Genomic DNA, 24,230 nt, shown 5'->3' with positions numbered 1-24,230 from the left:
AGCAAAATAACCCCCTATCACCACCTCCTTCAGCTCCCACCTCAAGTGAAATAAACCACACCTGGTGCTAGCCAGAATTGGTCCACATACCACACTAACAGGAAGCCTTGCGTAAAATACCAGTAACACTGGACACAAAGAGGACAATTGCAAAAAAGTCCCGTTTCCATCTCTATGATCTTTCCTGCACTGTACTGATTGCAGCTGTAATTTTAATATAATTACACTTCCATTTACCACGTTGCTTGACATGTCACACACACATACAACACAGTATTTAACAGCACTGTTGAAATTGTTGTACAGAAATCCCGAAAATTTTAGTGGTGGGTATTTAAGTGCTGTAGCACACAAGGTGATATAGAAGTTGTTTTGCTATTTTGACAAGGAGAGGAAGAGGTCTTGTACCTTGCATCTTGTACCTGCCTCTTCACTTATGCCTGTAAGATAGGGCGGCTGAGGGGCTATGCTGGTCCCAATCCTTGCTTCTTTAAGTCCACTAAGATCAGATAATGCTGCCTTGAAAAGGTTGACAGAAGTCCTGGTCAGTGCGAGAGATGGGTTTGGTCCATCTCTTGGACTTGTCTCTGTCCCTTGTCAGCTGCCAAGCTGATAAGCGTCTCCCTGTAAAGCTTTTCTTAAAAAGTAAATAAAAGCTCATTTAGGAAGCAATTGCACAGCAGGCGACAGGAGTGGGATAACAGTAGCACAGCACCCAGTCAGTCCCAGGGCAGGGCGCTCGCTCCACTACGGGCTCCCGCAGCGGGACTGGGGCTGCTCCTGATGGCACAGCAGTGCTGGGTAGAGCCTGTATCGGTTCTGCCAGCACCATGGTGTTTAGCTGCCATCTTGTAAAGAGGGTAGGGAACCTCCAAGGCTGCAACAAGCTGTGGGGTCAGTTTTTCCTTCTCGCTCAGGAACGATCCCATACCCAGAGGCATTTAGGGAAATACGTGAGTTATTCCTCAGCTGTGAGGGAAAGATGGGAACAGCAAGCACGGTGATAGACCCTGAGCCATCCCATCACACATGGATACTGGGACAGAAATGGGAAAAGGATGACAGAGCAGTTCCACTGCAGTAAAGCCATTTGTTACCCACATCCCATAGCCCCTATTTATCTCTGTCATGTTAATTAGGTTAGAGAGATGACTCTGGGAGGGCCCAGATGCCAAGCCTGAGGACTCCAGGTCATTATCACGCCTACTAAGAGGTGCACATAAACCCCAAGAATAAGCGAGGCTGAAGGAGGAAGACACCCCAATCTATCAGCTCTCCCTGAGGGTCCTGCTCCTCCCCAGCCCAGCCCAGCCCAGCATCCTCCCCTCCTCCCTCCCGTGCAAGAATGCAGCGCTGCATTCCTGCCTTAATGAAGTTAATATTGCTGGAATGTCAACCTGCAGCGTAAGCCTCCATCTACAAAAACAAATAAGTATTTCCCTTCCCAGCCCTACGTGGGTTGTGGGCTTTTTTTTTCCCTTAAACTTGATTAGTGGTGAAACTTAGAGATCTTTTGCCAGATGCTAAAACTGTCTCTGGTTTGAAAACAAGCATCTCTAACAGAGATGAAGGCACCAAATTCCAGCACGCCAGAGCAGTGCTTTAAAGGACAGTATAGAAATGCACAGATGGCCACCTTTCCAGGGAAGAATGCATCCAACTTGTGGATCCAAACAGGGCTGGATACTCAGCAGGTACAAACTGTCATTGCTTCACTGCCCTCAGCTGAAGGACAACAACTGAAAGGTACTAAGAAGCTGGCTTAGAAGCACGCATGCATGCAAAGACGTACCCGTCCCCATGCAGCTACTAACACTGCGTTCATGAATCTCGTCTCAGAGCTGTCAGTGAGCTTAAAAGTATATCACCTCAGCTTCTCTTAAAGGGTTCCCTCATGTAAGTGTGCACAGATACCAGACCTGGCACAACACACCAGTGCACTGCACTGCAATCCCAAGAAACACATCTGGACAGCCAGCCAGTTTGCAGTAATGCAATTTACACATTTCTCCCAATTTCAGCTTTTAAGAGCCCTCAAATGAAATGGAAAGTTTGTGCTGTAAAAATCTCACTTCAAGTTAAGCACTCACCAGAAATGCAAACATTCAAGCGCTCCTACTCTGCAAAATTAGCTTAGCACATTTACGTATTCAAGCAAATATAGGACGCACATTATTGCAAAAAAATAATGGGCCAGGTCTCTAGTCAGAAAAAAGTGACACAGTTCCAGTGAGTGATGCAGATTTACAATAGGCAGTATTTACACTGCAGGGAAAACGGGAATAGAAAATTATGCCTGTAATACAGGGTCAAATCAGTTCTGAGTCATTGTTACTCTAAAAGCCATTATTTTGCATTAACCAGTGCCTCCCCCTTTCATTTTTTATGAAAGGTAAGTTCCCTGCAGAAAAGCTAACTAATGGTGAATGCCAATAACCTGTTCTCCTCCTCTGCCCATTTTGGGCTAGGAGCACTGAGAAATTCCACAGAGCTAAGTCCTGTCCTACCAAGAAGCAGCGCTCAGGCCCCGTTGGCAGCCAGGAACGTCCCATTAACTCCTTCGGTTGAGCCAAGTATATTTTAATATTATAACTATTTAGACAGTCCAGAAGATTAGGATTCAAATAAAATATGAATTAGTGCAAAGCCAAACTTCCATGTAGCAAGCATTTTCTGCCTTAAAGAGAAGGAGAAAAAAATTGTCCTTGGCTATAGCGCTTAATTTCTCCCAGATGCTGCATGAAGCCTCATGGCAACACCACTATTTCCCTTGAGAGGCAACAGGAAAGAGACCGGGAGCAGAACAGAGGGATGCTGGGGAGGGGAGATGTAGGGGAGAGCTAAAGCTTAAAAACCCCAGTGCTTAAAAATACCTCACAACACATGCTGTAGACCTCACATAACCTGTTTAGCTTCCCTGAATACCAGCATGGGGTTTTTTGTTTGTTTATTGAAGCAGAGATGGCTACACACTCCTTTTGCATGTGGAGCTCCCCAGGCTTCCAAGTGCTGGTGGCCTGGGAACATCAATATCCACATGGCATCTGCTCCCACCACCTCTACATAACTTCTCGATGCTCCTGGTATTACCTTTCAAGCCAACAGAAAGAAACCTTGTCCACTTTTCAGTACCTGGTTGATTAGTTTACTGAGGGGTCTAGAAGAACTTGGTTCAGGATAACCTTGTGTTTTTAAGCTTTAGCTGGGAAGTACACGTATCCCAAGTGAAGAAGGGAAGAACCACAACAGAGGCTGGGAATAAAGCAAGGGAGGTCCTGGCTGAGGTCACTTTACCTGGGATGAACAGAAGGTACATAGAGGGAAGAGTGAAAGGAGGCAATATAAAGAAGCCCAAGGTAGTGTGGCTGTTAGGAACTACTGAGATCTGAAGACTGAGATAAAGGCTCAGTCATTCCTGACGACAGGCAGGTACTGCAGGAATTTTATGTTGGCATCTTGCAGTTAGCAACAAGGCATGCCCAGGCAAAGCCCTTTGGACCTTTGGCAGTATCACCGGGGACTCTTCTGCACAAGAAGAGCTGCAGAACCATTTCCAGCACTGCTCATCCAGGAGCAAACAAACCCCTTGCAATCCTCAGGCAGGAGAGCACTTGGCTGGATGTTGTACTGATGCTGAAAGAGAAACAACTGACAGCAGGTGCAGGCAAAGAAATGCCTTCCCAGGAAGAGACCATACAAGTACTTCCAAGGAGCGTTATACACTTTTTTAACACCTGAACTCCTGCAATTCCCTCTAGGTGGCACATTTCTGCCCACGTTTTCCTTACATTGCATTTAACTCTTGTTGGAGGTAACAAAGTCATTATAATAGAGCTGTATCTTCTTAGGTTAGGATGCAGAAGCAATTCATAAAGGAAATGCAACTATCCAAGCAGATATTTGAGGGAGGAGGCAGAAGCAGGGATAGTGGGGAAGGACTGGGGTATAGAAATCATCTGAGGGTGTTCTGGAGAACTTCAATTGTCACCTGTCTTCTTAAAAGACCCTTTGTTATAACAGATACCCATGCAATATAAAAATAATGTGGTAGCGTATTCCGTCCATAAGCTTCAGTACTGAAGGACACACAGACACAGGAGAGTTAACTGGAGACAGTGGTCTTGGCAGAGTTAACCACCAAGCTCCTTGGCTAAACACACAAGTAAGGAGGACTGGGAGGCATGGGTCTGGCAACGTGAACCAGCCATAGCTGTAATAACTGAATGATGATCCTTGAGGGAGGGGAGCTGAAGCAAAGGGATTTGGCTTTGTTAGAAAGCCAACCTGACAAACTGGTAAGAGGACACAGAGAGACAGTGGCAGGGTGTAGGAGCTGCAGGCTTGCTCCTTCCCAGTCGAAGGCTTCCATCTGCTTGGGTCAAGCAAAGTTTGCTCCTAGAACAGAGAAGCCCAAGATTCAGGATCGCAGGGATCCGGGTTATAACAACAAAGGAGGCCTGGCTGTTCTTTGTCTGCTGACAATCAGTTTTTGTTTAGAAGACTGAATTGTGTTGCTGCATACACTTTCTGATAACAAGAGGGAAACCTCCCACAGGGTACTAGATAAGGTTGACTCTGCAGGAGGAGCTGCAATGTAAGACCCAGCTGCTGAAGCCTATGGAGCCAGCTTGGACCTGGCAGGGTTGCATCTTTCACTAAGCAAACTACAAGGAAAAAATGCACTTCAGCAGCAGCAGAACACAAGGTATAGCCTGCTTGATGATCTGTGACAAAACTAGAAGAGCAACATGTCCCAAGCTTTGTGCTGGTGTGGCTTCCCATTAATATATACTTCTGAACTTAATTTTCAAAAGGATCAAATTCTTCTTATAGATGCAACCTTTTTTCCCCCCAATACAGTTGGCTGACGGCATTTTCGTCTTAAGAAAAAGAAGGCTCAAGAGAAAAGGAGTGAAAAATTCTGTTCTGCCACCATTACTGTTATCTTAAATCCTGAAGCTTGCCCTCAGCATCTGTAACAGTCAGAAGTGAAGGCAAAAAATTTAGGCAACGAATGCTAGAAGACACGCTCCAAGATCTAGAACTTAGATCTCGCAGCATTCGTGGTTTGCAGTTTGCAGAGTGCTTTGTGGTGCTGTTTTCATTTTTGCCACACTTAAGGGTTAAACTTCTGTTTATGATTAAGGAGCCCAACCTCTCCCCCTCACACACATACTTACTATGAGACCAGCTGAGCATTAGTCTATCTGTACAACGTCTGCAGGTCAAATGGGCTCCTAATCCAGATAATCCACCCAGTGTGATTGGTTACAGTTCTGTAGAAATCCTTTAATTTTCATTCTCTTGCTACTGCTGACAGTCAGGGTTTTGTTGACAAATTAGCAGCAAGGTAATGGATGCAAGGGGATTAGAATACCTTGTTCTGCATGTGGCAGCATCAGACTGCCAAAAATACATACACATTAAGAAACCGGGAAATACACCCTTATTAAAACAGAGCAGTTGTTTCTTAAAAAGTGACATCTTAGAGCTGCAGTGTAGAGAGGTGAAACCAGGATGCAGAAGAGGAATACTTTGGTCTGAAATGCAGAGGCTTCCTCTCTAGTTTTCTGACATCTAACCTGCCCTCGCCCTGCAGACCAGCCCCACGCCTTCCCTTCGCAGCCTCTGCAGGATGTACACCGACTTGCTGCCCTTGGCCAAAGCAGTTGACTTAAGTACCCACAAGACAACCCTGGGCAATGCAAAACTTACCCAGGCCTCCCCACAACCTGACCAGGCTGCTTCCCTTTCTTGAGATGATAGCTTGCCGTGAAACTAAAAATCCCTGAAAAGCAGGCAACGCCTTACAGGCTACTTCCAAATGCCAAAGATGGAGAGTGCTACATTTGCAATAGAAGCAAGACCTCACTTACCACTGGCAGCAAGGGAGACAATCACCAGTCTGTTGGCCAAAACAAGGAGGGGGAAAATCAAGTTGGGGAACAGAAAACAAAATATTTCCTTTGCTACAGCTCTACAGTTATAAACCTGGAGCTGTTTTAAAAACAAAATAAAGAAAACCCTAAAACCCACCTCACAAGACTTCAGTCAGCAGCTCACTGGACTTTCACAGACTAAAGGTAGGGACCAGAGGAAGCAATAACAAACAGATCAGATTTGCTCCCTCTCTCGAGAGTGGGCTGCAGCCTTCCTGGTGGCTGTGGCCATTCAGGCTGACTCACTGCTGACACTTTCCTCTCTCCTGTTGTCCAGGCCCAATAGTTTGTTGAACAGAGGCACAAACAAAAATAAATCTCCTCCTCACCCAAAATCCTGACACCTGCCTGGGTGGCAGAAGGAGATGGCTGTCAGGAGGAGCCTGGGTGAGCACGCGGACCCTTCAATTAAGCAGCTTTACAAACTGAGCTACAGCAAGCAGGAGTGAGGAATAGTCAGGAAAACAAAACAAAACAAAAAAAAAAAAAGAGAGGTTAATTCATGCTACTGGGCTCCTGCAACTCTTTTCCTTGACATTTTTCTAAGAGCTTTGCGAAGAATTAGCTTCTCTGAAAAGGAAGGACGCTTTTGTGAAGCGAGAAGATTGTTTATGTTAAAGCTATGGGCAATATACTTTAAGGTCCAGTCAGCACACCTTTATTATGCTCTTTGGGTTGGGGTAGTTATACTGCATTTCTAACAGGCTGAAAGGCATGTGCCACAATAAAGTATGTTGGGGCCAGAGCCCCTGTGCTTGACAGGGTGAAGGAAACTGCTCCACGCAAAAGGTGGGAGGGAAGGAAAAAGCAAGGTACAGAAAATATGAAACAAGAAAGATACGAAGGGGGAAAAAAGTGAAAGAAACACGAGGAGAACAGGAGAAGAGCACCTAATTCAAAGAAAATGGGAATGAAATTGCCCTGCCTTACAGGGGAGGACATGAGCTCCAATTTCACCCAAGACATCCTGCAAGTGGAATAGGCAAAATCTGATGTTATAAAAAGGCGGCAGAGGGGTGAACTCAGAGGAACACAGTCAATTTGTGAAAAAAGTTAAGAGCATTCAGGCCTTCGTCACATAAAAAAACCTGCGCTGATTTAAATGCACAGATATATTTCTTAGCTACCAGTTTAGTTACGTTGATGGAATCTCTTGGACACTCTACAAACCTCACAGAGATAAACAGCTTACTCCAGTCTTAGCTTGAGTGCTGTGCTCAAAAAACCTAAGAGTTCTTAGAGAATGACAGCAGAAAGGAAATGAGACAAGTAAACTTAAGAGAAACTATTTTATCCCACATACTCATAAGGAGGCAAAAGAAAGTCAATTTAGAAGGACTCATAAATGACTATTCTCATTTCAATGAAACAGTATCTAGAGTTGCAGTAGTAAATAGTAACACACTTGAGAAAAATTTTGGAGGGAACAAAAGTCCTTTCCACACTTGTGGAAATGCAGAGAGACAGGATAAGGAGGACAACAGATCCATTTCTAACTACTAAGAGTTGGGGGTGCATTGGCACACACCATCCTAGAAATGTACTATTTCATATCAGTTTGCTCTTTTAAGGCATCATCTTACACTGTTCCCTGATCAACACTAAGCCGTAGGACCAAGCAGACTGAACTTCAACCCACAGACTAAGAAGTTTTGTATTTCCCATGCGGTATTTCAAAACCCAATGTCCCCCACACATGCATTCAGTCCTCTCAAACCATTTGAGTTTCCTCCTCCTGGTGCCACATTCTTTGCATGTGACTTCAGAAGACAAGTGACACTTTCAGCCCCAAAGTCCTTTTAAAATTCACCTCCTCTTCAACTACTGACAGTTTTGAATTCAGTGACAAATATGTTGGCTAGCAACTCGGCTACAGGAGAGAAAGAAAACGCCACAAAGAGGTGGAACGTAAGAACAAAGGAGGAGAACAAAAGCCCCCCTTCTCCCAATTTGTCTGCCCACATACCAAAGATCAAAAGAGCTCTGAGAAGCCTGTGCATGATCTACATACTTTGTGACCTTATTACAATCAAATTCCCCGCAGGCACGGCCGCTGTGTATATACGCACACACTGTAAATACACAAGCAGGTCTGTGGACGTTTGCCAAGTCATTTGCTCCATGCATTGAATTTGCTTACTTTTAACAATGCTGAGGCCAAAGAAGTGAGGCTCTTTAATCTTCACTAAATCACAAACTTGCTGAAAGAGCTCCTGTCCAGTGGCTTTGACCTGAAAGAAACAACCAATCCGACATTACAGATGGCTCACACACCTGGATGGAGCAATTCTCCTTCTTTACATTGGCCAATACATTTTTGGGTACCATAGCAAAAAAAAAAAAACCCACAACACCACCCCACAGAACAAGCTTTGTTTTCAGTATTATTGCTATTATCACAGAATAATAATCAATGTGTCGTTCTTCTTCCTTCACAGTGCAAAGTGGCTGAGCTCAGTAAGACAGGAATTTAAAGTTTCCTATCTATTGGCATCTTTGTGTAAAAATTTGGAGCATTGCTGGAGCCCTAGTTTTGTGCAGTACTGACCAGGCTATTCACAGGTGCTCTTACAAAAAGCATGATCGTAATTACAGAAATGAAAATACTACTCTCCTGTAGATTTTTTTTTTTTTGAGAGGTTAAGAGAAAAAACAACAAAAAAGAAAACTTTCATTCAGGAGAACTAAAAACAAAAGTACACAAACCAACCCAGGACTGCATGGTTTGAGCAGAAATAGCTCGTGGGTTGAAGAGAGATGAGGTTGCTCTGTACCCCACACAGAAGAGCTTGTTCTGTCCCCTGCTGACTTCTGGCCACACAGCAATTAACATCTTCATCTTCTGAAGCTGTCACCAACGGCCTACAAGCTCTTGCCCATTTCCGTGCCATGCTGAGACCTGCCAGTACCCTTGCCTCCCATAACGCTGTGCATGCACTGAGGAAGCACTGGGAAAGCAGAGCTGTCAGCATACGCTCCTGCAAGGGACCAGAGGCTGGGTAGCATTTGCAATCACAGCACAGGGCAAGAGAGCGCCATGGCACTGCGGCACAGCTACTGAATGCACTTTTCTAGCAGGGCTGCTCAGAGCACAGGCTCCCCCCAGCAAGAGTGTGATTCTGGCTGCCTGCACGTGCAGACCTAGATGTGTACCATGAGCGGAAAATTCCCCCACTAAATATCCCCCCACCTATAGCCTCATTACCCCCCGCCCCATTGCACCACTCCAGAAGCACAGACAGACAGACAACCACAGGCACAAACAAAAACCCCCAAGCCCCCAACCCTCAGAGGCATGGGGGAAGGAGTTCTGAGCAAGAGTGGATGGGGAGAGCAGAACAACGCTGACACAGACAACCTCAGCTCAGCCCAGGGTGCGGCCAGCTGCAGCTGCGAAATGGGCCAGAACCTCTGAATTTCATTACACCACTGCTGGACGATGCAGATTAGCAGCAGCAGGAGCAGCCTTCCCAAGGGGGAACACTGCAGCGCTACCTTCACAGCGGCAAAGGTGACGGAGCAGAAGTCGACTACTGAACCTTCCTACAAACTAATCACCGCCATCAAACTAATTGCTACAATAATTCTTCAAACCCTTTTAGTGCAGCTGTGCCACACTCCCCAGAAACCAACTGCGCTCCCCTCCCTGCCCCAGGATGTACCACGTCACTGGACATGGACAATGGGAAACAGGAGGTCATTTAAGTACTCATTTTCTTCTACTTGACAAGGCATCACTAGCCAGCCACTCACTACCACTTTATCAGGAGCTTTGAAACTTCTGCATGTGCCTCTGTGTGCTTTGGGAGGGGAGAGGGTAGTGCACAGTTCTGATAAGACCCAAAACCACATCTGGGTCTTATTATGGGTCTCCGTGTGAGACTGCACCCTTACAGTCTCACACCTAAATGCAATATTTGCTCAACTGCCAAGAACATGCAGTTGGAAGGAAAAGTTGGGCGCAGGTCTGCCTCCTTTCTCAAGGAAGCAAGCTCTCAGCATGTTCTCCTACCTGGGAAGGACTCGCTAAGGAAGAGGTGACCTACCCCTAGCCAGAATGGTTATGGGCATACAAGAGTCACTGGCAGCACAGGACTCTATGTAAAAGCTATACGATTTGATGAATTTTGTAAGTGGCAAGCTTTCACACCTAAGGGAGGAAAAACCTGCTTTAAGATACTTAGTTCTAGGGAACTGAGCACTTCAATGTTTTGTGACACTCAGCTCTAAAGCAGTGATTTAATCAGATTTCTTGCACAGCAGGTATGTGAGCTACCACCTTGTCCATTCTCCTTTTGGCACTTCCCTTCTGTATCAAGTTTTACTCCCAGCCTTCAAGGCTATGCAATACCGATTACACTTGTAATCACTGTTCCCTCCTCCTGCCTTCCCCTCTGCTCAAAGCAACAAACATTTCCCTTTGCGTTTTTCATCTGCGTGCTTCTCTTTGGCCTTTCCTCCCTTTGCATTTGGTTCCTGTGCCAAGCTCCATCCCAGACACGCCATGAATCATTCCTTTCACTGATACTCAGCTTTGCCCCACGTCAGACTCAGGGCTTCTTTACACGTGAAATTTAGTCCAAAGTGAAGCCAAGTGCAAGTTTACAGAAGGTAACTGCTACTCCAGGGTCATTCTGCGTGCAAATATTCATGCGTATTGGTTATCTATCTCTATTTTTCTTGGTCCATATGCTTTAAAACATTAGCTCTCCTGCTCACAGAACAACTGAAAGACTTGAGACCTATGCCTGCCATTCACCAACACACAGGACCTCAGACTTCCTCCCCTCCAAAAATCTCTGCTCACACTCCCACCTTTTCTAAAGCAGCTAGGCAAGGAGCAACATCTGCTGTGGCTGCTTCTGAACTACCCAAACACAGGTAGGGTGGCTGCCTGCCCTGCTTCCCTCATTGGCAGCCAGACCTTTGCAAGCATAGGTCTCTCTCCTTTATTCAGCTGCTACCATCCCAGAAAATTTTCTGAAACCTAGTCATAAAAACTAGTTGATATTGATCAACAGGTTCAAAACTATCAGGGAGATGAGCCACAATGCTAGCAGATACACAAAACCGAACAAACTAGATACCACTCCAAGATCTTTGGTGCAAACATACAATTTCTAGTTGCATCATGCTCACTCACAGCCTGCCTAAGCTCCCTGGTGCTCATACTCCATCTCCCCACTGGGGCTGCCTGGAGCAAGGCAGACTGCTTTCCTCTGTGCTCTGATGTCCATTCTCCCCAGCAGAAACCTCCCACTTCACCTCGCCGGCCTCGGGGCGACTGGTGAACTGCAGCACCCACTAGTTCTCCTCACTGCTCTGCTTCTCCTCACGTTCACAGTTGGTCTTGGGAAGACAGTTTTCCTCTTCACCATCCCCTCAAATTCATCTATACATCCAGAAAGGTGAACACCAAAGTTAATGAAGAGATACCCAGTTATGGGGGAAGAGACTTTAAAATGGCTCCTGCTCTTCTCTCTTCAACAGCACTATCTGTGAAGGGCATAAGACAAATCCATTTTAAAGAGCGGGCTTCAATCTACATGTGACTACATAAAACACATATAGGTAAACTCTTATCTGGAAGGGTGGAATTTATATGGGAGGGGTGAGAAAGGAATTACCTGCATAAACACTGTGCTTATCACTGGAAGGATCTATAATTTATTCTGCTGGAAGGATAACCATTCCTACCTACCTCACTGAGCTGCAAGCTTGTTTAGTATTTGCATTCCACACTGAAGAGGTTAAAAGGCTTTGGAAACCTTAAGTAGTGGCATTATTATTCTAATAAATGCACAAAGTATCATCTGTGGTTGTGCTAATTAAATCTGGGTTCTACCAACATCACTAGAAAATTGCCTTGATGTTCCTTTACCAAAAAAAAAAAAAAAGATCTCTCCAGCTGCAAAATCTTAATTTTTGTTGTTGTTTTGAAGGGGTGTTGTGGTAAAGACAGAAGCCAAATGAAAAGCTGGTTTTGGTGACTTGCCCAGCTGTTAACAGGTCACATTTCACTCTCTATGCAATTAGGACACAACTGTGTATTGAGGTCTCATGTTTTGGTCCAGGCAGCTATTTCCTTTCACATGCAGGCATCTCCACGTACATATTTTCCCAACTTCCCAGCTGCCAAAGCAAGGGACAGCAGAAGCAAGGAGGGAAAATGTCTTTAAAAGGGCTACCAAGGGGTGCTGTGGCAGGGACCTCTCCACAGGACAAGATGGCGATGCTCAAGGCACCCCGACTCTTTGGAGGGGCAGCAGGGAGGAACGGGGGGGACACGGCACCTTCCCTCCATCCCTGCCAGTGCTCAATGTGAAAGACCATTTCTTATGCTCGTTAAATACCCTGGAGGTATTCAAAAGATGTGTAGATGTGGCACTTAGGGACATGGTTTAGTGGTGGACTTGGCAGTGTTAGGTTTATGGTTGGACTCTATGATCTTAAGGGTCTTTTCCAACCTAAGTGATTCTATGATTTTATGATAAACTGCAGGTATCTAGGATTTACCGTATGGTCTAAGCACTGCCTAAACTTAATAATGGGTGGAGTGTGACCCAGCAGTGCAGGAACAGCCATGTGCCCAGCTCAGGCATGGGCACAGCGAGGAGCGGTGACGGTATCAGCCCTGCCAGCACACTGCCCTCCTGCACAACAGTCCGCACCTTCCCCATGGCAGGGCGAGCTCCGCTATCTCGGATCTTTAGCCTCCCTGATAAAAGCTGTACGAAGGTGAGATTTAGGGTCAGCTGCAACAGACCATTACCCAGGCCCGTGCACTTGCCACCAAGAACTTAATTAAATGATCATTTTGTGGCTTGCACAAAAGTCAGCAGATTGCAAAAGCCTTCTGGGGCAGTAGATGGGCTGGTTTGAACCAGTAACCTAGAAGCAGAGCGCCCCAGATTTTGCTGTTAAAGCCTTGTTCCATCCAGCCCTTGCGGCTGTTTCAGTTAACAATGTCACACTTAAGCACAGCAGGTAGGAAAATTCCTACATGGATTTTTGAAGATTAACATGCATAGTTTCAAAAGCCACCGTTTCAATCAAGTGCTTAATAACAGTTCACCTCAACCGTCTTCTCCCCCTCCCCATCCCAGAGGGGGGGAAAAAACCCCACCCAAAACAAAGCAAAACCTCCCCAGCCCACACATGAGTGCACACACACGCTCACAAGAGAGCACTTACCTTTGAGGCTAGCTTGTCATCTGAACGTGAAGTGCCTCTGTCAGCTCAGTTTCTCACAAGTTCAAGGAGCAGCCGGCGTTGCACAAAGAGGCACCGCGCCGTGGTGGACACCGTGCCACGCTGGGCTGCCAGCTGACCTGGCTCTGCTGTCACTCGTGCACACACACACTTAGGCATTTGAAGTGGCGATCAAAGAAATAAAGCGACTTACCTCTAGTTTTTGTGTGTACAAGTTCTCAAAGGAGGCAAAACCCCCCCCCACCCTCAATGGCTGTTTACTCTGCCTTAGAGTCTTTGAAGCGATCTGCAGACTATCAAAACCAGAAATAGCTAAAACGCCAGAGCAAACGGCCACGTGTTGGGCATGCTTGCTAAATCATCAAGGCACTTCAGGTTCAATTTTTTAAAAATTGCTAGATTATTATCAATGGCAAAAACACTCAGAGAGAATAAAAAAGAAGTAACAACAGAAAAAGAGCAGAGAGGACCCTCCGTCCAAAAACACAACCAGGACTTTTAAGGAACTCTGCAAATGAGTTGAAGCTGCCCAATTAGAAAATGGAGCACCAATTACCCTAAGCTGGCTAATAGCCTTTCGGTCAGCAGACCGGCACCAAGCTTTTGGGAGAACAATGGGAGCTAACAAAACTGAACCGCAGCCACGGCCGCGATGCAGCGACCTCCCAGCCTCCTTCCCAGCCACTCACCCCGACAGCTAGGCTGAGCTGCTCCCGGGTGGGCAGGAAGACACAGACGTTCCGGCTCTCCGGCTGCATCCTGCCTGCCAGCAGCGCCTTGCTCATGGTGGGCAGCTCTGCAGGGGCTGGGGTCTCCTCTCCGGGCAGGCGTCAGGCTCCCTTCATCCCACGCACCTGTCAAGAAGGTGAGAGCATCAGTACCACGCTCCTGCTGGCGCTGGGAGCAGCCCGCGGCACGCGTTTGACAGGATGTTTTCCTCCTTGCTGTTTTAAAAAAAAAAAAAAAAAAAAAGAGAGAGAAACACGTATCTGTTTTACAGCGCCATGGTCAACGTTTCCACCAGCATCGCAGCACAAACCGGGCAGAGTCAACTTTTAAATAACTAACTTGAGAGTCCCAGGAGAGTGCCATAAAGCAATCAGGTCTCCCTAGAATAACAAGGTGGGTTAGGGATGAACGCCAGCAGAGACCTGAACCAGCAAGAATCCAACCGGTTATGGGGTCCGCTCCATCCCCATGCAAGACTTCATGCAAGTCAAACCCCAGCTGCCCCAAACAGTCACACCGTAAGACTCCTTTCCACCAGCAACACTTGCACAGTCATCACCAGCGCAGCAACAGCGGTGCTGCTGGCTGACGCCTGCCCGCAAAGCCCCCCATGCCCCCGGGGACGGGCATGTACCCCAGCAAAGGCAGCCAAACGCACTGGCTCTGGCAGCGCTACCCTCTCCCACCGCCCACAGCACAGCCCACTTCAGGAGACAGGCTATGAAGGGGTGCATGGGTTTTTCCTTCACCCTCCAAAATGGATTCAAGGATGAGGGATCATAAGCAGCAAGGAAGCAGATCATGTTATGCTAACACATGACATACATACATATATCTGTATGTACACATGCATGTGTGCATTACATACAAGTTTTAAAAGCATTTGGTATTTTAAAAGCATGTTTGTCCTATTTCGGGAAAAATATGGCAGAATCAAACTCTTGTGTGGGAGATGGGAAAAGCAAATGTCACAGGAAAACAAAGTACAGTACAGAAAAAAGAACTTGGATTTACCCCTCTCACTTGTATTCCGTGCTGAAACATTAATTTTTTTTAAATCAAATACAAGAAAAAGATCTATAAGTGTCCTTTTGCAAGTACAAAAGCTGTTCCATGCACCTCCTTCCCTGAGCCAGCATATGTAATGCTTCTTAATAAAGCATTTTTTGATACAAGTTCTTTATGTATAGCATCTCTAATGAGACAGAAGTACACAAAAATTGCATTTATTGTATTAATAAACAGACGAGGTTATTAAAGGCTATTATTATTACTTTTAATTAAACAAGAACTATTAGTTTTAAAAAGGAGATTACTCTAAATTATAAGCAAGCAGGAAAACCACATTTGACTTCCTGGACAGGTGAAAGCTTCTATTAAATGAAATAGTAAAAGAAAAACTCTTAATATCTCTTAAATCTTAAAATAAGATTTATCCTCTCTTATCGATGTAATTATACTGATGAGCTCTCTTAGGCTCCAGGCTACACACTACCAACAGCTGTATATAAATTACAGATATCTACAGAATGACTCGAGGGCAACAGGTCACCATTATTATTGCCAGCTGATGTCATATGTGCCATAAACTTTATCAACAGCATAAAGACCTCGGAGTATGAGCTCAAGTTTTCCAACATAAGGAGGTTTGTCTTAATTGTCAAACCGCTGCACTGGCCAGTACACATTTCCACTTGCAAGGGGAGATCAAGCGAAGACATTCATGTGGCTCACAACGCAACTGAAAATAGGACAAAGAAGCAACCATGGAAGACACGTGCACACAATTTTCTGTGGGTAACTGAAGAAACTGAATCCCACTTCCCCATAGCCTCTATAAAACAAAGCTTCTGCAAAGCTTTTCCTCTGGTCTCACACCTGCTTTGTCCATTTGAATTTTTAAAAGAACAACTCTGGACCCTGGGAGCAAGGAGGTGAGAAAGGAGGGGGAGAAGGTGTTTTAATTCTTATGTTCTAAAACAAACGAGCTTGTGGACCCCGCCACAGCAGGTAAGAGGTTAAAGAAGCAACATCCTTAATCTGAAGGGGGAGGTCAAACGCAAGCCAAGCTCAGCCTTCTTTAGAGGTATGTTAGGATGTGATAAAACGTAATGAATCATTAACTTGCTAGCATTGCACGTTTACACCTTTTAAAAAAAAAAAAAAAAGTTGTGAGCCAAGAGTAACTGCCCAATGAAAACAAGTGGCCAGAAGGAATGCTCTTACTTAAACATACACAATTTCAGACTGCTCATATGCCTTTCTTTTGTTTACCACAGATTCCAACCTCTTAACCTCAATTAAACCCTAAAAGCTCCAGCAAATGCACTGCAGATGAATTAATAAAAGCTGAAGTCAATCATCGGCCTCTGGGACACCCTACAGGTTGTTTGTTTTTGTTGTTGTGTTTTTTGTTGGGTTTTTTTTTTTTTAAATAACATCACTTCATGTCTTAGCTCCTGGAGAAGTGCATTTTGAGACGTAATTGCTTGGTCAAAGGCCCGGCAGTCTATCAATGAAACAGTCAAAGGCGCTATTTATTTGTATTCTTCTGGTATCAGTCAGGAGGCTTATTAGTGCCCAGAGTGGTGGCACAGCTTATTTAGCACTGTTTATTTTACCTAAACACACATGCAGCGGAGCTTTGGAAAACATGCCTGTCATTAATTTCAAGACTCCTCTGATTAAACAGCTCAAACACGGCCACAAAAACTCATTAAGAAAAACCCTAATCTTCCTCTCCTCTCTCCACGGCCCCTTGAGCTGCCTCCCAGCACCAGACCAGAACCTCAGCACTTACTGGGTCAAAGCAGGAATGGCTGAGGTTTGCCCCAGCGAGAGGGATAAGAGCAGCAGAGCCCTCCAAGGGAGGAGGAGGAGGAGGAGGAGGAGGAAGGAGACTGTTCGCTTTGGATATCAGCAGGATGGCTAGCTAAACCACCTCACACAGCCCATATACACAATGGCACAAGGATGACCTGCCACCACTGAATTTGGGGCCACGCCACAGCCAGCCTGTCTGTCTGGAAGCAGGTCTCATCCAAACAGCATGTGGGTTCGCATAGCCTTATGAGCAGCGCTGTATTTTACACATCAGTTCGTGGGACCACAGCAAATTGGGTCCTAATCCTGATTTCAGCCTCTAGGTACTGCCACAACCACATCTCAAGGGGATAAAGCAAATAGATGAACAAGTAATCACCTACCAACTCAAAGCAGCAAAACAGAACAAAGTCCTCCTCTATAGAGAAAAAAGCACAGGTAATTCTGTGCTTCTCTCAAAAACACCTGGAAACATGCTTTGTAAGGTTTATTGCAGTAAAACATCTTTGGAAAGCCGGTTTTGCTAGAGTTGACAGAAAATGAGCATTGAGCACCTTCCTGATGAAACCTTACCAGAGCGGCCCGACGGAGTCCCATCAAAGACTGCCCAGAAATGTTAAGACTCTTCTTAACATTTTCCAGACATTATCCAGAGATATCTTAGGCTTCTAAGACAACTAGACTCAGGCTGCAGTTTCACAATCAGCTTAAGAAGCTTTAATCAAGGCAGTCCTGCAGCAAGACAGACAGACAGACAACTGCCTGGAAACAAATCTGCCTTTGGCAGCAACCCACACTTGGGCTGCCTCATACTCGTGATGAAACATGGCCTTAAAACAGAGAACCCCTCTCACCTTCCAGTATTTTGTCCCCTCACAGGCATACTGTAGGGCACCAGTACTATCTGCAAAACATAGTAATAAAGAGCCTGAGCAAGTAAAAGATTGAATGATGGCATATATTAGCCTTTCCCAGCAACTTTAAGACCCCACCCACCTCCTCTGACTATCCCCTGAGATGGGGATTTCTCTGGAAAGATGCATCAATTGGGAGGGAGGGAAAAAAAGTTGCTTGTCAGGGCAGAAAACAAGACTGAAGCTAAATAGCTTTATGTCACAACTGCAGGTGATGTGAAAAGTGCCACCTGCAACCAACAGCCAGGACAACCTGGTCATGTCCTGCAGTGAATTCCCAGAAGCACACTGACTTTTCAAATGTATCTGCCTCAGCATCACTCCAGGACTAGCATGACACATCCAAGGGCGAGGATGCCACAAGGAGGTAAGGTACTGAATTTGGTGTCCACACACTGCTTTTGGGGTAGAATACACACCTGCCTTCAAACACTGAGCGCTGCTTAGTAGGAAGCCCCTATTCAAAGCCATTGAACAAGGAATACCAAGACACCTCCCAGTCACTTGGGTGCTCTGAAGGACTTGGATCCCAGAACCAATGCAGCTTGGCTACGGACAGATGCAACACTGGCAGCAAAGACAACTGGCTGTCATTCCACAGATGTGGGAGATGCAACTGCAGCAGGCCTTCTGCATCTGCTAGCAACACCTGTTACATCTGAGTGCAGTCCTCTTGCAGGAATGGGATGTAGGCCTGGCTCCCACCTTTCCTTTAGGATTTCCAAAAGGTACAATAGGAGATGGCTCCAAAAATTCCAGGGCTGTGGAGCCCTAGCAGACCTAGCCATCACCCTGTACTTTTTGGGACAGATAGGGAAATCGCTGAGCATTGGTCTTAGACACCAACCAACATCCTTTCTCCTTTCTTCCTGTACAAGCAGCACTCCCTGGTGACACCAAGCTTTAACAATAGAGAGGAAAATGCTTTCTTGTTAGTCTTCATCGCAGGATTAGACACAGTTCTTAGTTAGGCATGACTGCCCACACTCCACCTTTGTGCTGCGAAGTTCTCCTGCCTCATGTCAAGCAGCATGAGTGAGTGCTAGAACATGAAACGTGCTCTTCGGTTTATAACTCTTCTGCTCTGCACCCCCCACAACGTGGCCAGTGTGCTCAGGAAGAAGGAATCTCCCAAAATTCCCGGGGACATACATTCCTAACCTGGGACCATGCTGCTATGCTACTCTGTCTGTAGGCTGCCCTAGTCCTTAAGCTCAAAGACAGGGGACAACTCTCCTACCCAGGGACAGCAGCGTTCTCTGGTAGCCACGTAAAAGTGACTCCTACAGCACACGGAAGCGCAACGGCAGGGCAGCGGTGGCAGGAACACGCAGGGTGGCTGCCACGCTTCCATCCGGCTCTCCCATGGGATGAAAAAAGCTCCTCAGCAGTTTGCTCCCTGTGAGGACAGCCCAGCATGAATCATCTGGGCTTAATCCTTCCCTGAAACCAAAACTGAATTCAGGAGCCTTTTGAGAGAAACAGACAATGAGTATTAAAGGCTCCAGGCAAAAAGGGATGAATTAGGATCTCACAGGGACTACATTTTTCCATCACTTCCAAGTGATGGAAAGTGCCTTTGAATTTTTGTACACAAAAACATGCAGCCTTTTAAAATACATTATTTTATCAGAAGCATATGCAAAACTTAGCAATGTACGTGCTTTAAACAATACCCAAACAGTAAAGTCTGCAGCTAGAGCATGCAATTCCTTTCCAGCATGGCTTTTTCCTGGGGGGACAAACATTCTCTTGCCAACATGGGAAGAGCAATGGATCAACTGATCCTGCCTTTTTATTGATTGGTAAAAGTAGTAGCATGTACCCTATCACATCTGACTACCAACATGAAGTTTCTCATTACAATGAATTTTACTTCTGCATAATCTATTAATGGACTTGTTTATTGATTACCAATCACTTACAGGGCTTCCTCATACTTCATAAATCAAGCACATTAATTAAAGTTTCTGAGTAAGTAGCAACTGAAGGTATTGATTGGCCTAGGTAAATGCAGAAGCATAAGACAGAACCAGCAAAATATGGGACAAAGTGTGAGCCAGCCTCAGTGTCCATTACACCTCACATAAAGCAGCTGCAAAAGAAGCCTGCTCAGAAGTGCAAAGCTCTGTTTTCTCAGCTGGATGACCAAGACAGCATTGCATGAGATCTTGCAAAGGTTAAGGGAAGTGAATTGCTTCAATAGCCATTCAGTAACAGCAAGCCTGCCTCCACTCAAACACATGGACATATCTCTTTCGAGATGGACCCTTCCAGAAAGCTTATTCATGGGCATAGATATGCAGAGCCAGGAGTGCAGTAAAGAAAACGCCACAGCCTGGTACCTCAGTGTGAAGGACAGCAACAGAAGATACTTCAGTGTGGCACTCCAGCGCTCGCCCTGCGCACTTCTGCCAAGTAGTGCAATCTTTACTAAAGACCATTCATCTTTTGTAGCTACGGGAAACAGGAGAGGCAAAGTACAGATGGAGAGCTGCAGCAAGGTCTTTAAAATAAGGGAGAGCGAGGCTTCCTTCCCGGCCACTGTAACTGTCAGGAAGCTTAGGAAGGGCAGAGAGAGCAGCAGCAAGACCTGGTCTCTCTACTAGCAACTCAGGAGAGAAGCATCCTTCCATATCGTGCAAATTGCAAATATGCAATGACCCAAAAGCCTATCAGTTAATTCTCCAACTGTAAATATATTCCTTTTTTTAAGTCTACCAAGGCTGTAAACAGGATTTCTCCCAAGCGGATCTACTATACTCTTGCCTTAAGCACAACAGCTGAGAGACACTCTTCTACAAGACTGTCTTTGCAGAAGTTATTCCATGGTGATGCTATTTTTATATTTGAGCTGGGCTGGACTGAATTGGAACAGATCACCAAGCCTTCTGAAATATTTGCAAAGCTGTCCAAAAAAAGTGTGAATAAACTCATTTTCTATTCTCACCAAGATCTTGTAACAGTTCTAGAAGTAAGCAGACTATGAAATCTTTATTTTTAAAAAAAAAAAAAAAGCAAAGCATCATTATAACTTCACATGTGATACCTGGAGTTGCAGGACAAATAAGAACAGACACGCTTTTACCAATATCTCATGTAAAGAACTCTTCTGAGCAGGAACAGCTTTGCTACCAGTAACAAGCAGGTAAAAAAACCCACTCACTTCCCCAGAGGAAGAAGAAAGTCCACTGCTGATCTCATGGCATTTGAATCACCATCTAAATATTCAGACCAACTGGGCAGCTTCTGCATCACTTTGCTTCTAACTTTTTCCCCCTAAAGCATACAGCTAGTCTTGAAAATATTCAGAGCAGAGAGGAATATTGATTCATGCAAAGTGGACGGACTTCCAGAAAGAACAGATAAAACTCCGCCTGGAACACAGCTTGCCTCTATTACAAGTGTGAAAACACCAATCTGCCAATATCTTGACAAAACTAACACAAACAGCAGGGTCTTTATGATTGGATGCAGCTTCAGAGACTGCACACAGTACTGCCAGACATCAGCTTCAGCACAGTGATGGGGAAATGGGAAGACACGGCCCAAAAAACAAAGAGAACAAAAAACCAGCTTTACAGAGTGCGCTGCGTTTTTGAGGTGAGGCTGAATTTTGCAAAAAGAGGAAATAGAGCAAAAAAAGAAAAAGCAAGCATAAGAAATGGTTTAACAAGAAGCAAATTACTTCCTCCTGTGGTTCTCCAAGGAGCAGCTCCTCCTTGTCAGAGGACTTCTTTTGGGCTGAGACTCACCGTTTATCCATGCTCAGTTACTAACACCACACTACGAATTAAGGTACCACTGCTAAATACCAGCAAGATAATCAAAGAGCAGTGCAGTAGCACAGGACTTTCTGCAAGAAAAGAAGTGTAACCCTGGAGCACAGTAAGCATGCAAGTAATTTACATTGTCTTGCATTGGACGAACAGTAGGGCAATGACTTTACTACAAAAGCTAACCGATACAGAGTTAACCACTGGATTCATACACTTTTTACCTGCAGTGTTGGGAACAGAAAAGAGCGCTGTAGCTTTAAACCACCATCAGCTTTACTTTTTAAACAAAAAAACAAAAATGAAATGACATGGCCCTTACCTGCTATCAAAAAAGACTTAAATCGGAAAAACACATGTAAATACAAATTTTTTTGTTTGTTTTAGGATTTTTTGTTTCAGGAAAAAAAGGTGACACAAATTTATTTGTCACTGGTGTTTATCCCAGTTTATCATGTTCATATAAAAATCTAGTTAACAACAACAAAAATCCCTAAGGGAAAAAAAACCTGTCCAAAGCGCAAAGACAGTATTTTTTGGTAAACCACTGAAAAGAATCACTACAACTCATGTTCTTCAATAGCATTTTGTAGACTTATTTTTGCTTACACTTGTCTTGCCCTTTTTTGTTTCCCCTCCTCTTTTTTTTTCTTACAGTAATCTCTGCAAGAAAACATTTTTTTTCCCTTTTGGATTCCATTTTCTTCTGATTTGGCATTCCTTATCTGAAGCCAAAACACTGCCTACTACATAGACTCTCAACATCGCCAGTGCTGAAAACAGAACACTTTGACTAAGAGCGCACAACAATTAAATGGGAGGAATAAACAACAGAGTGAGGCCAAAGCATTCTGTTGTCATTCCAAGTTTTCCAGGAACAAAATCTAAAAAAAAAAAAAAAAAAAAAAAAAAAGCTAAACAAATGAATGGGAAACCAATGTCCAAACAGTTTTGTTTTTTTTTTTTTAAACATTACTCCAGAGATCATCAGTGCTAGAAATACACCCTCATTACTTTCTCTGGGAAAGTGCCCTATGCTTTTGAAGTATTTATTGTCAGGGCCTGGGCATCATGGCAGTTCTCTGAAGAAGGGACAAGGTTCAGACAGCACATTACAGTTTCCTGGTGTGGTGGAAAAAAACAGATGTGCATTTTAAATGTCACCGGGGAGTTAACTTGAGAGCCCGTCACTGCCGAGCAGCAGGAGAAACATCTCTCGATGCAGAGGATGACGACTTCTCAGCACAGGAAACCCAGAGGCTTTCCCTGTAAATTGTTACCAAGAAAGAATTCAAGAGGTGGAGAAACAATAAAGTACAGAGACTTTTTCCTTTTTGACACCCACCCCTTCTCCCGTGCAGATATACCTGCTGGGACACCCATCTCCTTCCCCGTCCTGTCCCGTGCCAGTAGATGAAAGTCTGTCACTGCGGTCAGACCACCCAGACTAGCCCCATGGGATGCCTCCAGCCCCTCGCCCCTGAGGCTGCCTCCGAGGAGGTGGCGGCAGGCACCAGAGCAGGTCCAGGTGCTCGGCTACCTGCCCCACACGGCTCACCCCGCCTGAGGTGCCACAGCGTGCAGGGACCTGCACTCCGCTGGGCAGCGCTGGCCCCGAAGCCGTCCTGCTCTGCCCGGCCATGGCCAGTCACTCTCCCTCAGCACCTGCAAGACAGGTGGCAGCCAACCAAGTGCCGATTGGGAAGCATCCCAGACTCGTACCACCTTATGTCCCAAAGGAGCCCTTTGGGACATGGCCAACTGCCCTGGGGCATGCCGGAGGTCTCTCTCGTTGCGCAGCCGGTGTATTGCTGAGCCAGGGAACGCGCCCCGGCATCGCCTCATCTTCTAGCACCGGCGAGACCCACTGGTGGCAGAGGACGACAGCGAGAGGTGAAGGAGTTGCCACGACTCCAAAACTCTTCCAGAGCCCCATTCCCTCCTGTCTCCAGCCGCTGCCTGCCCAGCCTCGCTGCCTCCAGGAGCCGCAGCTCCGAGCTCGCAGAGACACCGACGGCCTCAGCCCTGCGCTCACCGCTGCTCTGACGGCAAAATTCGTAGTAAAACTAGAAAACGCTGCGGCACTCCAGGCGACATTCAGACCTCCCTTTACCGACAAAGTTGTAAATCTACTTTTGCAGCCACTAACGTACCAACAGACGCACAGAAGAGCCTCTCGCAGCTCCGCGGGCAGCAGACACCTTTCCGAGCGCCTTCGCGTCCACGGTGCAAAGGGCTCGTTCACTCACCCTGGCCGGGCGGCGGGCGCAGCCGGGCGCTTCGCGGGTCCCTCCGCTCAAAGCGCCGCCTGCAGCCGCCCCGTCCCCACGGGCTCCCGAAGGGACCGCTCCCCACAGCCGGCCGGGGCAGGGGCCGCTCCGCACTCGGGACCCGTCCCCCACCCTTTGTCCCCCGGCAACTCACCGGGGCCGCGCCCGCCCCCCCTCCCACTGCCAGAGGAGCCCCAGAGGGACGCGGGAGCCACCGGACCTCCCCGCGCCGCCGCCCCGACGGCGGAGCCCGAGCCCCGCTGGCTGCGCGGCGCCACCGCCGCCCGCGCACTTACCGCGGGGTGGCCCCGGCCGCGGGGCTCCGGCGTCCTCTCCGGGGCGGCATCCAGTGCCCGCCGGGCCGAGCGAGGCAGCGTCCCGGGCGCGGCGGGCGGCGGGCGCACGCTGCTGCCCTGGAGGAGGACCGGCGGTGGGGGCGGGGCCAGGCGGGACACGCCCCCGGCCCCGCCCCGCCCTTCCCCGGGACTGCACGCCGACACCCGCGGCAGCCCCGCGCGGGGTTCTCCCGCCCCCCCCGCCGCGCCGCCGCCTCAGCGGATTGGCAGA

The 24,230-nt window shown here is 46.6% G+C and overlaps 1 protein-coding gene across 2 annotated transcripts in view; it reads right to left on the bottom strand.

Annotated features, from left to right (window-relative positions):
* Nucleotides 1-24,007, bottom strand: part of FRMD1 (FERM domain containing 1) — a 43,553-nt gene extending 19,546 nt beyond the window's left edge. For both annotated transcript variants that reach the window (XM_050894836.1, XM_050894837.1), the window contains exons 1-3: nucleotides 23,960-24,007; nucleotides 13,841-14,005; nucleotides 8,080-8,170 (exon numbers count right to left, since the gene is read on the bottom strand). In XM_050894836.1, coding sequence (XP_050750793.1) covers nucleotides 8,080-8,170; nucleotides 13,841-13,936 — 187 coding nt within the window. In that variant the 5' untranslated portion in view covers nucleotides 13,937-14,005; nucleotides 23,960-24,007. The remainder of the gene's footprint in view (nucleotides 1-8,079; nucleotides 8,171-13,840; nucleotides 14,006-23,959) is intronic.
* Nucleotides 24,008-24,230: the final 223 nt, after the last annotated feature.

The sequence above is a fragment of the Gymnogyps californianus genome, chromosome 3, assembly GCF_018139145.2.
Source record: "Gymnogyps californianus isolate 813 chromosome 3, ASM1813914v2, whole genome shotgun sequence".
NCBI classification, from domain to species: domain Eukaryota; kingdom Metazoa; phylum Chordata; class Aves; order Accipitriformes; family Cathartidae; genus Gymnogyps; species Gymnogyps californianus.
Note: the sequence above shows the minus strand (reverse complement) of the source record. Positions and strands in the feature narration are given on the sequence as shown.